Source organism: Haemorhous mexicanus, chromosome 14, assembly GCF_027477595.1.
Source record: "Haemorhous mexicanus isolate bHaeMex1 chromosome 14, bHaeMex1.pri, whole genome shotgun sequence".
Taxonomy (NCBI): Eukaryota; Metazoa; Chordata; class Aves; order Passeriformes; family Fringillidae; genus Haemorhous; species Haemorhous mexicanus.
In genome coordinates, this window is record NC_082354.1 from 14,277,196 (window position 1) to 14,289,320 (window position 12,125).

At 40.0% G+C, this 12,125-nt stretch overlaps 1 protein-coding gene across 1 annotated transcript in view; it reads right to left on the bottom strand.

The window, feature by feature from the left end:
* The window catches only part of MAP7D3 (MAP7 domain containing 3), a 42,572-nt gene that overhangs the window by 18,611 nt on the left and 11,836 nt on the right, over positions 1-12,125 (bottom strand). Inside the window, exons 2-7 of the mRNA XM_059859682.1 lie at positions 10,966-11,061; positions 10,092-10,172; positions 8,519-8,682; positions 6,435-6,549; positions 5,452-5,484; positions 966-1,070 (exon numbers count right to left, since the gene is read on the bottom strand). Of these exons, the coding sequence (XP_059715665.1) occupies positions 966-1,070; positions 5,452-5,484; positions 6,435-6,549; positions 8,519-8,682; positions 10,092-10,172; positions 10,966-11,061 (594 nt within the window). The remainder of the gene's footprint in view (positions 1-965; positions 1,071-5,451; positions 5,485-6,434; positions 6,550-8,518; positions 8,683-10,091; positions 10,173-10,965; positions 11,062-12,125) is intronic.

Genomic DNA, 12,125 nt, shown 5'->3' on the forward strand with positions numbered 1-12,125 from the left:
AATTTGTGCTTTACAACCCTGCTTCTGACTCATATCCAGAGCTGAACCCTGCAGACACATAATATATAAATATAATTTAAAATCACAAGCAGCCTCCAGTGACTCAGAGCCCCTGCCAGTATAAATACATTCACTGCTTTCCCCACCAGGCACACAGGGGATGAGCACAAATTTTTCTGCTGCATCACCTTCCAACATGAACCAGCAAAATCACCTTTAGCTGTGTCTGTGTCAGGGATTCTTTTAGCTCAGTTTGCTTGATCAGAGGCTGCAGATTGGCAGAACACTGTAGCACATACCTAGCTGAATCTGCTTTTGTATTAAACAGCTTTTAGCTTATTCATCATTTTAGACCCACAAAAAAGCAGAAGCAAAATCCTCCATATTTGCGATATAGGCAGCTTCATATGAAACTCTGGGAAGATTCCACATAACAAAATCTCATGCTAAAACAAGCCAAAATATGTGCTCCTACAAATAGTTTTTATTTATCTTAACAAGTATATTAGGACAATTCCTTGGCAAAATTTTTTTTCCTTCCCACTGGCAATCAAATGACTGAAGCTGTCTAACAGAACAAGGCAAACTTTATTTTTGTACTGTTTCTATTTTGCTGAATTTTTAGGGTATGAATTAAGGCATGCAAATTCATAGAGATGATGGGAAATTATCTGTGAATCAGTCACCAAGATTTGACTTTAGTAAAAGAATGACAGAAATCAAAAATAAAAAAAACCAGCAGTTTTTACCATTGTTCTTCTCCTCTAACAGAGATCACATCAACTGGGTCAAAGCCCTGACCAGTCAGGCTGGATTAACAAATTGCATGAAATGCATCTGAGATCAAAATACGAAGTGAGTCACACAGCAGGGGAGGAGGGAGGAGTTTTCATTCCACCTCCTGTCTCCTCCCCAGGCATAGCTGAGCAGTGCCCTGCTCCCAGCAGCCACACACCCCCACTTACTTCGATCTGAGGCATTCAACAGAGCTGCAGATGATGAGGACAGGCCTTTGCTCACGGCAGCCTCTGCCTGTTTGAGGCTGGCTGTGGAGGGCGAGCGTTTGCTGGCTGTGGAGAGAAGTGATAACTTCAGAACCTGCCCTCATACTGAGCCTTTCACACCTTGCTGAGAGCTCACTCTCCAAGTATTACATCCTGAAAGCTATTTCCACTTTTGTTTGATAGCAAAAACAAAATTTTGTTTTCTGTTCAACAGGCTTAATACCATTAGCACCAGCTGGGACAGGCCCAGAGCAGGCAGAGTTTAGTGGAGTCATGCCAGGATTTATGCATATGTGTGCAAAAAAAGGGATTTTTAAACCCCGTGCCCCTAACTTGTAAAGACAAAAGCTACTGACGTTGTCTGCTGTTATCAGACTGGCAAGACACAGAAAATAACAACAAAAATCTGGAAAATTTCTTTCTTCATTCCTGCCACATAGGTATGTCAGAACAGTTGTTTAATCACTAGTTAAAAAATCCAAACCAAACCAAATTATTTTGGAGGAATAAAACCAAGTCCTAAGGAAAGGCAAGAAAGCATTCCTATTTCTGATTGCTTCACAAAGGTTGCTGTATTTTAGAAATTGCCAATTTTTCTCTAAAAGCTACTCTTCATTTAATGTTTCCTATGAAATCTGCAATTTTTCAGAAAAAAACCTGCCACGAGGCATTAATATTTTTTTTGTATGCGTATACAGATACATATACATGCATAAAAATCACATCTCATGTGGCAGAACTGCAAATTTGTTACAAGCCAGATAAATACCTGCTTTTTAATTTCAAATAATGTACTTTCAGGATGAACACTCCAGCATGTGAAAGCCTTGGAAAAGCATGTACCTGTTGCTACAGAAACTCAGTAAGCAGAAAACATGAATGTACACAGAGTGGTGCAGACCAGCACAACAAACACACGAAATTCTAAACATCTCATACAAATAATCAATTTCACTGACACACTGCACAGCAAAGATGATTAATCTGAACTCATTAGTGCATAAATACCAAAGGACACAGCAGCACTACTCACCACAGAGGCAACATCTTTTCCCTTTGCCAGCATGCTACAACAGCCCCTTATAGCCAGAGCCAGGACATAAGGATTCCTATGGACAGCCCTATGGGAAGCTCTTGGGACAGTGAAAAAGGGCAAAATCCCCATGGGATAAGAGGGAGATCTACTGAATCTAGTTTAGAAATTAAGATCTGAGCTTAGTGCATACTTTCCCAATATAACAAAAAGAAGAAGAAGAAGAAGAAGAAGAAGAAGAAGAAGAAAAAAGGGGGCAATTTATGAATGGAGTCTGAGAACTGGGATAACTAAACAGCCTTAAGAGGTTTTATATACGAAAATGAGGAAGATCATAATTTGTGTACTCGGGTGCTTTTGAAGGGGAAGGCTACCCTCTAGTGTCTGCTCTTTAAAGGAAATCCTGGCTCCTGCCTGAACTCAACTGAGTCCAAGGCCTCCAAACATCACAGAGACACTTCACATAAATTTCTCTTGGCTCAATTTAGCACCTCAGCACTTGGATGAAATCTGAGATTCGGTCTATCACCTACTGGGACCCAGGTACAGAGGTCAATGCTTTTTCAATCAATACATTTGCATGATCAGATGGCCTCAACTTCTTCCCTACCTCATTCACAGAACAAAATCTGCACACTTTAAAGTTCCTCTCTCTAGAAAAAAAGCTTTAGAAGACAGGCAGGATATTCCTGCCTCAATCAAGGGGCTTGAAATGCAAGAAGCACACAGCCCATGTGACACCAACTTCTCTATTCTTCTAATGGAAGAGGGAAAGCAAACTGCAGCAGCAGAGCTGAAGAAAGCATATGTCTGCCATGCAGCAAGATTTGGAACTGGGCAAGGAGCTGGGAAACATGGGATCTTAAGAAAATCACTCAGAGTGAGGAGCTTTCAACCCTCACAGGATTTCATTGAGAGAGGGTGCTGCAGCATTGACTGAGGCTGGATAACATTAGGCTACAGGAAATAAGATCAGCTGTCTCTCACTTCCTTCCAAATTTCTACTCGGACAAGGAAGCTCTTTATTTAGCAAGGAGAGGCTCTGGCAGCCCCATTTCTATTCTAATAGCAGGTCTCCAGTCTTGATGCACCTGAACCTCTTGTTCTGCTCAGGAGGCACCACTAAAACACCCCCTTTAGCAGGACTGTCAGCAAGGATGCTTTATTGCACAGCCTGGCCATTTCTCTTGGCAGACCCACTCCCTGCCTGCTTCATCTCAGCACTGACAGCAATGCCATTAATGTAACACTTGACTCTGGGGCTTTCATCCATTTTTACATTTCTCCATCAGTGGGATCCCTGCTGTGGTCTCATGAATCACACTCAACATCCCACAGAACTGCTGATGGCTGGGGAAATGTTCTATTACATGGGCTTCACTTTCCAGAGCACACTATCACCCAAAACGTCTGCTCTGCCACTTAATGTTCCTAAATATTACTGTTGACACACCCAGTTCATGGAAGACATATCTGATTCTGCATTTTTTTTTTTTTTGCACAGCACTACAATAGACAAGAATGCCTTTTGTCCTAAAATATTTAAACCCAAATGGTTCTCACTTCAAGAAATGGGGCTTTAATCCCAAATCTGCCACAGAATTTGACAGTGGAAATATAATATTGCATTGAAATTTGCTCCAGACAAGCAGTTAGAGAAGATGTACTATTCAGCCACAATGATGGAATGGACTAGAGCTCATATGGTGTCATTTTTCAGAGTAAAAAGAAAAGGTAATTTTGTCCTTCCAGAAAATATACAAATATAAAGCAAAATGGACCATAAAAGGATTTTTTTAGAAAGCCGGCTGGACTTAAGTATCCCACATGGCTTAGGTAGATTTTTAATAATAAAGTAATGAGTTCTCAAAGTTAAAAAGAACTATCCTGAAATAGGAATAAATATGAGAAATGTAAAACCAGTCATGGTTCCACATTATCCACCCCACAAATCATAGCTTCATGTTTGAAACATTAACATAAAATCAAACACAATTTTAAAACAATGTGGGTGCACAAGGGTTGGACTAGGACATTGCATTACCTGTTTATCTCCACAGCAATTTTTTTCCAGACTGGTGCCAAGTTATCCAAATTGATCTACTGCTGCTGAACTATCTGCATAGTTAGTTTATGATGCATAAATCACAGTTTAAGCACTTATTATTGTACCAGGAGCATTTGTGTTGGAAGATATTTTATCTTAAATGTGCTTCAGCAGCACTGGAGATCTTCCTCCACAATGGAAAGGACAGACAAGGCTCATTTCCTCACACAAATCAGGAGAGAGCAAAGAACATTATTTTGTGTTTGTCAGTAGAATAAAACCCAGTGCTTTCTTAAACATGTAAGGCAAATGTGATTTCCCAGTTTCAAGTTAAATGCTATTTGGTAGTGTGAGATACAGTGAATGGATTTACCTGTGAATCCAAGGAACACATGTAAAGCAGATAAACCAGCCCAGCCAAACTGGCTGATTTTGGAGAAAATTAGGGACTCATGATGTGCAGGGCAAGGGAGGAGAAAAGTTAACTAAAATACACATGCTTCTGCTGTGTTGCCAGAGTAGTTAAACCATACTCAGTCAGACCTCACTTTCAAGTCTCACTTGTCTGTGTCACAGACAGCTGCACTGCATTAGTAACGTTGTGGGCACGCACAGAGTGCCAGAATTCAGACTCAGCTGGGTCTCAGCTGAGAGTTTTCACTTCAATCTAGCTACAAGAAATAATTTTGCTTATTAAACATATGTATCAGTGATCCAAAGCATTTCTATGAATGGCCCAGTCTGTGCACTGAAAAGTGCCAGAAATCCAATGAAAACACATTTCATGTATAGAATTATCTTTAGGTAATTGGGACAGCTTTGATTTTGCAACACCCTTCATGGGAAAAGTATCAAACTGCTCAAGAAACCTATTCCCTTTCACAAAGTTTCACTAAAATATCATTTGATTTTGCAAATGTTACTTCAACTGCTGGTAAACCAAAGCAAGAAGGAAACAAACCAAGACCTACCATGTCCTTTTTGCAAAGCAATGCAACAGTCTGAAACTGCCCTTAAACCCTCCAAACCTTACACCACTGAACTTATTTTTGTTCAAATACTTGCCCACAGAAATTCCTCTTCTCCCTCTGCTGTATCCAGACCTCTTTAAAAACCCAAATGTACATAGCCTTTCCTTGAAAATTCCCTCAGCATGCCATGACTTAAGCTGTAGTTGAATTAGCTGGGAGGGATAGCCAAAATGAGGGGGGCTGCCTTCTACTTAGGGATCACATTTGTTGCACAGCTGGCCAAGATCCAGGAAAAGATCTAAAGAAGATGGTTTTCCTTAGCTGAGAAGAACTCAAGCTTGAAAGGTTAGTAGTGAGTGTAAAATAACAGAAAAAGAAAATTTTAGAAATCTATACCACCAGTTCCACCTTCATCAGTGCTCTGTTGTTCTGTAGAAGAAGAAGGTTTGTAAGCTAAGTAATGAGGTCACATAGCAAAAAAATGCAAGTTACCAAAAAATGGGGATGCTGCATATAATAATGGCAACTAATACCAAAGCACTTTCAAACATGTTACAAACACACACTCAAGCTGACAGAAAATGATGGTACCACACCCAGTACAATTCCACCAATGTAGAGGATAGGCTGAACTGAAGCATTTTTTGATTTATTTTACTCCTGGCCAACAACTAATGTTATTTATTGGTTGTTAGGCAGTGCATTAAGAGATCCCTTCCACTGCAATCTTTATTTGCTGGTCTGATTTCAGAATGTTTACAAGCAGAAACAGTAATTGTGAAACAGCAAATTATCTCAGTTCAAATTAAAGACTGTTAAAATGCATCACCTAATCCAGAATAGAATTCATGTTCCAAGAAGCTTCGACTGTCCACTGCATCTCCTTACCCATTACTGGGCACTCAAATAATCAGTCAGCATTCCAAAACTCCAAGGGTGTATTTAAAACATTTTCAATGTGATATTAGAGTACAACTGGGCACTTTTGGTTTCATGACCAAAACGGAGTTTGGTTCATGTAATGGAGTGCTAGTCTTAGCATTTCATTACATGAACTGCATTTGAAGGACTCTGAATTATCTAAATATTACAGATCATAATTCCCCTTAGCTGATGTTTGAGGGTTGGCAGTGCTGTCTCATGTTGTATTTCCCATGGAGCTTCTCTCCAGCTCTTCCCAAGGTCAGAAATAGCTGTGAGTCCGAGAAGCATTTCAGGGCAAGTACAGATATGCCACTTTCCAGGAGCTACCCCACAGATCCTGCTTTAAGATCCCAGATAGGAAAGGACACCCAGGTCCCTATGAATAGTGCTCCATCTGCCAGTGCTCACACAAAATATTCCATGATTTCAGTCCTGCTAAAACCAGTGCTGCTTACCTGTTTTGCCTTCTGAGTCTGGAGTTACAGACCCCCCCCAAGACCATCTCTTCTGTCGTGTTTCCAGCCGCTGACTCCGTTCCAAGGTGCGATGCAGAACTGCTTCATAGCGCTCCTACCAAACAACACCTCCATGAAGCCTTAACTGCTAACCACAGCCATGCCACGAAACAAAATATAGACACCCCCCGCCCCCAGTATGATTTATAATCTGTTTTACCAGGATGTTGTTATAAAAATTATCATGCAAAGAATGTTGGAGGCAATTAATAGCTTCAAAACACTGCAAACATGATTAGGTCGAGCTAAAGCACAGATAATCTATTCTACTCTTTACTTAAAATAGCCACCAGTAAACAGCACTACTTATTTTCTAAACAGGGATGAACCCCAAACTGAGTAAAAGTAGTCTGTTACCCTTGAAACTATTTATATCATGAAGTTATTTCTAAAAGGGGATAAAAATTCTCCATTATAAAATACCAAGTATAAAGTTATTTGTATTTTCAAAGAACTGTAAAAACAATGACCCAGGTCTTACGAGACACTGCCATTATGAGAGATGTGATGAAAGCAGAAACAGCAAGACATAAAGGCAAAACTACAAAATAAGACCAATCAACTTCAGGCCTCAGCAACCACGGCTGACAGGACAAAGGAGGCTGAAGGAAGCTTTTGCTGCTGTCTCCAGAACTAGTAACTGCCAGCAGGGGAGCTTTAGCTCTTGTGCATAAAGATGGACCATGACAGACTCTTTCTTGCCAGCCAGGTTTCCACACGTGTCAACAACACATTTTTCTTCTGGAATAGTTATATCCCAAGTGATCTTTTGAAGCAGTATTTTCTGCAGATACAGTGCAGTAAAATGTCAAGGGAACTCATTATCATTTCTCCCACTTGGGGACACTAGACTTTCACCTTCTTTCAACACCATTTCACAACACAAACTTAAGAAGTCACCATGCAAAACACACAATATAAACCTGGAAGGAAGGGAGGATTCTGCTCACTGACAAAAGATAAAACTAAAAGTTTTGTTTGAAATATAGAGCTTAGTTTCTCCTCTGTTAGAGAAACCTGAACTAGAGTTTACCTAAGGTGCCAAAGTACCCAGACATTATGTAATCTGTAGATTGTATTTCCATGGAGGTATCTGCAGTGCAGTAATTCTTCAGTCAGAGTTAAAGACATAGGCTTCACTTTATAAATGACAGAAATGAGCTCAAGGCCTCGATATAGTGAGCTCAGAGATATGCAGAATAACTGAGGAGCAGTGGGGAGACAGGTATCTGAATCCTCACCACGGCTAGTGGTCATCAAGATTTTTAGAACTACTCCCTTTTCCACAGTATTTGCTATTGTGCTACTGCTCCTACCTTATTAGAACACTAACTAAATAAGACCTGGCTCAAAAAGTTAATAATAAGTTAATAATAAGAATTTGCATATTTAATATGCACTAACAGAGCTACTTGTCAAAAGGATGAAATGACATCATGTATTTATTTCTGCTTCTATCCATTGAGTGAGTCCCAAACTCAAACTCTGCTCTGCCAGTCCATGTGCAGTCAGAGAAAAGGCCAGTGAGAACAGACACCACACAGTTCAAAGCAGCAAATGACAAATACACAGATAACACCACCACCTTTCATCATACAGGAATGAATTCTGGTTTAGAAGAATTAAGAGAATGTGAGTCTCAGGCCACAGCAGGGCTCCCAAGGAAGCAAGACACAGAAATAAGAGAAATAAGTCTAAGACCTGTCACCCACACTGATTTACAGACAGACTCTACAAGGTGCTCTGAAGGTATCTGGAAATCTAGGAATATGGGGTGGGGGTTTTGCTCATGTGAAAAACAGTGGTCAAACAGCCAAAGCTCCTGAAGTCCTGAGTGCCTCAGCTACAGCCAAAGCTCTATGGGGAAGGTGGACATGTGCCTACACAGCCCACAGTATGCAGAAAATACTTTTATGTTCTAACACATTCATCATTTTGAGTTTCCCATTCACAGCACTTCAGAGCATGGTAATGTAGGAAAACAATGTAGTTCTTTTAAACTATGAAACTTTGATGTGTGTTACCTTTTCCTCCTCTATTTTTTGTTTCCTCTTTTCTTCTACTGCTGCCCTCCGCTGTTCCTCTTTTTGCTTCATTTCTTTTAGCTTTCTCTGCCTTTCTTCTAACTGTTTTTCATACTGGAGTTTTGCTTTTCTCTCCTTTTCAAGGATTTGTGTCTCTTTGGCAGCTGTAAGAATATTTTTAAGAAAAAAAGTTAATATCAAACTTAGCCATTCATTGATATTGCAATACAACTTACAAGCAAGTGACTATTCAAGCAGAATTTTTACCACCTGAAGTGAAAATGTACAGGAAGATGAGCTTGCAGAGGTGACAACAAACAACAGACTCATCTTCAATTCTGTCCCCAGGCTGGAAGTGGAATTAGAACTTTGCCTGCTACTAGGCTTTACTGTCTAGACAGGAATATCAGGATATGTATATTCCCTACATTAAGCATACACTTTTCTTATCAACATAATAGTGATGTCTCTGTAAGGAAGCTGTAAATTAAAAATCAAAAATATGCTGTAGCTTTTTTTTTTTTTAAGGAACAAAATATAGTAATATTTAAGGCATTGAATGACAAGATGGGAAGACCCTACAGTTCCTGCATCAGAGTTCAAAATAGTTCTATCACCATTGTTTGCAGCCTCTACCAAGGAACAGCTGTGTGCAGTTCAACAGGAATCCTCAGGTCCTGTGACACAAAGCTAGAATGAACAGAGTATTTTCCATGGCCAGACAGATGAAATGAACCAAGAGACCAGATAATCACACCAACAGTGCACAGGCAGCATCTACAGAGAGGGCCTCCAAAATATTTCTGAATTTTATATGCATCGTAACACTACCCTGTTCCCATATTAGGATAACACAATAATTCCTGTTATTGTGGGTCTTTGCTTTTATGTTGAGAAACAAACATACAGCTCAGAGAGACATCTCTCCTCACAAGCTGGGAGCCCAAGACCCAGCACTGCAGGGTACACTGCGACCCTTTAATCTCCTGCTACACACACATGCACTGATTCACATCACAAACAGCATAAAGCTGGGTAAAGCATAAAGCTGTTATCTAGCTCAGATTCCCTGCTAAGATAAAGTGTATGCTGCTGACACTTCAATACAGCAGTCATTTCAGTGTGCTGGGAAACAAGGGAAGCAGTGTTCAAGGCAAACAAGCCATTCAAGTAGCTAAATCTTTTCTGGCTTTCTCTGAATCAGCATTCTCCAAACATCAGTCTTCGGGGCTATAGGAAGGAGCTCTAAGCTAAAAGTTTTGTTTTCCAAAGTGGTTTTGTTAAGGCTTTCAATAAGGAATTAGCTAAATTTGCTGGGTGGTCACTAAGAAATGGAGGGTCAGAAGTGACATACAGCTTCAACAAGCTGTAACTCTCCACAGTGTTCTCCTCTCAAATCAAAAACTTCTTCATTCAGGTTCACAGATGGACACTGATGCAAGACCAAGAGCAGACCTTGTCTCTTGTCCCCAGCAAGCTGATGAAAAGTCACAAAACATGGAGTAAGGGGGACAGTAATTCCTTTAAAAGAAACATTTTAGGAAATGATATTTTAAGTGAAACATGAAAATACCATGTTGCTTTTCCCGCTCTTCTCTACGCTCCCTGGCCAGTCTTTGCCTTTCTTCTGTTCTTAGCATGGAGCCATCTATCACTGTCAAAACAAAAATTGAAGACACATAATTGTCAATGACTTTGAACATTCAAATTTAAATAAAATGTCAAAAGTCTATTATCAAAAGGAGAATGAAACTTCCTTAGAGATGCACACACCACCCAATCACTGCACACTCTATATAGAGATTAAAGACACCATCTGAAAAAATTCATAGAAAGCTGAACATCCTCCTCTTCCCCTTTTCCATTCCCTCACAACACTATTTTTATCAGGTGCAAGAGAAAGCAGACATCATATTAAAGGCTCAGAAGGTACAGTCTAAGGGAAACCTAAGAAGTCAGATGTGTGAGAACATACCCTATTCCAAATTCAACCCTGATCCTCATTCTTGCTCATATTAGCTCCAATGAACAAGAATGACAGGATTTTAGGAAAATGTCATCTGGGAACAGATAGTTCACCTGTCATTACAAATTCAGAGCACTGCAGGATAGCTCATTTGCAGACTAAGCAGAACCAAGACTTCAGCAGTCTTTGCAGGTATAAAAACTTGAATTTCAGCAGGAAGTGAGCTGGTAACTTGCCCAGTTACCATCATTTATCTTTGCTGTCATGCCCTGCTTACAAGACAGGCAACTTCAACTGAACTCTGAGCCAATCAAAACCAGAAATCTGCCATCAAATCAGACCTACGAACCATGTACCAGGTGCTCTGATGCCTCCTGAAGAAAGAGCACCAAACTTCTCTCTAAATATGTTCTTTTCAATCCCTACTAACCCTCCCTTGTGAGCCCAGCACTTCATTAAGAGCAATGACCTGTAATTATACCTGGTTTAGTTGCTGTCTTTATTGAGGTCTGGACTGCAAGAGGGCTAATGCCACTTTGGCTTCTTCTTTCTTCTGCTATGGCTTGGGCAGCAGCAACTGTGAGAAAGAATCAATTCACATTAAGAAAAGCTCTACAACTGAAACTCATGAAATAAATATCCAAAATAAATACATAAAATTCTACTGGAGGTCACTGATGCTTTTATTAAATAACTAGCTGGGGGCTGTTCAACTTGTAAGGAAGACTTGTCAAATGAGATGAGACCTGGCAAAACATTTTATTGCAAAAACATTTATTAAACCTTATGTTTTAACACTATAGAGTTTCAAAGATCAAACTTATTGAATAATTTCTAAAACAAACTCCATTATTTTGCAAAGTTATATGTGACTTACACTTAATAATAGAAACTCTTTGCTACCACATGAGCATCTGTGGGCTGCACACATGTATGTAATAGCCCATTAGCACTGCTAGAATCATATTCTGATGAGACCCAAGCAGGGAGAGGTCTATGAAGACCTGTTATTACTTCATGACATGAAAGAGAAAGGGGATTAACTGCATAAAGTAAACCACTGAGGGATGCTTACAACATACTTCTGAAACTAGATCTTCAAAAATAAATTTTAATTATAAATTAGACTCCAGAACATATAACTTGAGCATTTGTGCAGAGACCCATTCACCTTATCTGAGTTTCACCAAGGTGACTTCAGCAAAATGCAGGGCTACAACTCACAGATAATCACACAGAAAGGAAATGCTACCAATATTAATTTTGCTAAACAAAAAAACCCATTAACAAGTCAGGGAGACTAATTTATTGTATAACTTGCCCCAGATTTTCTTTGTTTTGGTATCAACCTTCACTAATCACCTCGCAGGGTGTGAAAAGTTACAGGGAAAGCAGGCAGGACAACCTGTAAGACAACATTACCCCAGTGCCCTGCACAGCTCCAAGAGAAGTGTCCTCACACACTACCACCCTGCTCTCACCTTGCCTGACAGGCACTGGGAGCTCATGGAAAAGCCCAACTTCAGGGGAAGCAAGGGAACACACCCACACATGAGAAAGTTGAGGCCAGTTTTACACAGAAAAGGCAAATCCACAAAAGGAACACGTAAAGTGCTGTGATCTCACCAAGAACGTGAAGGA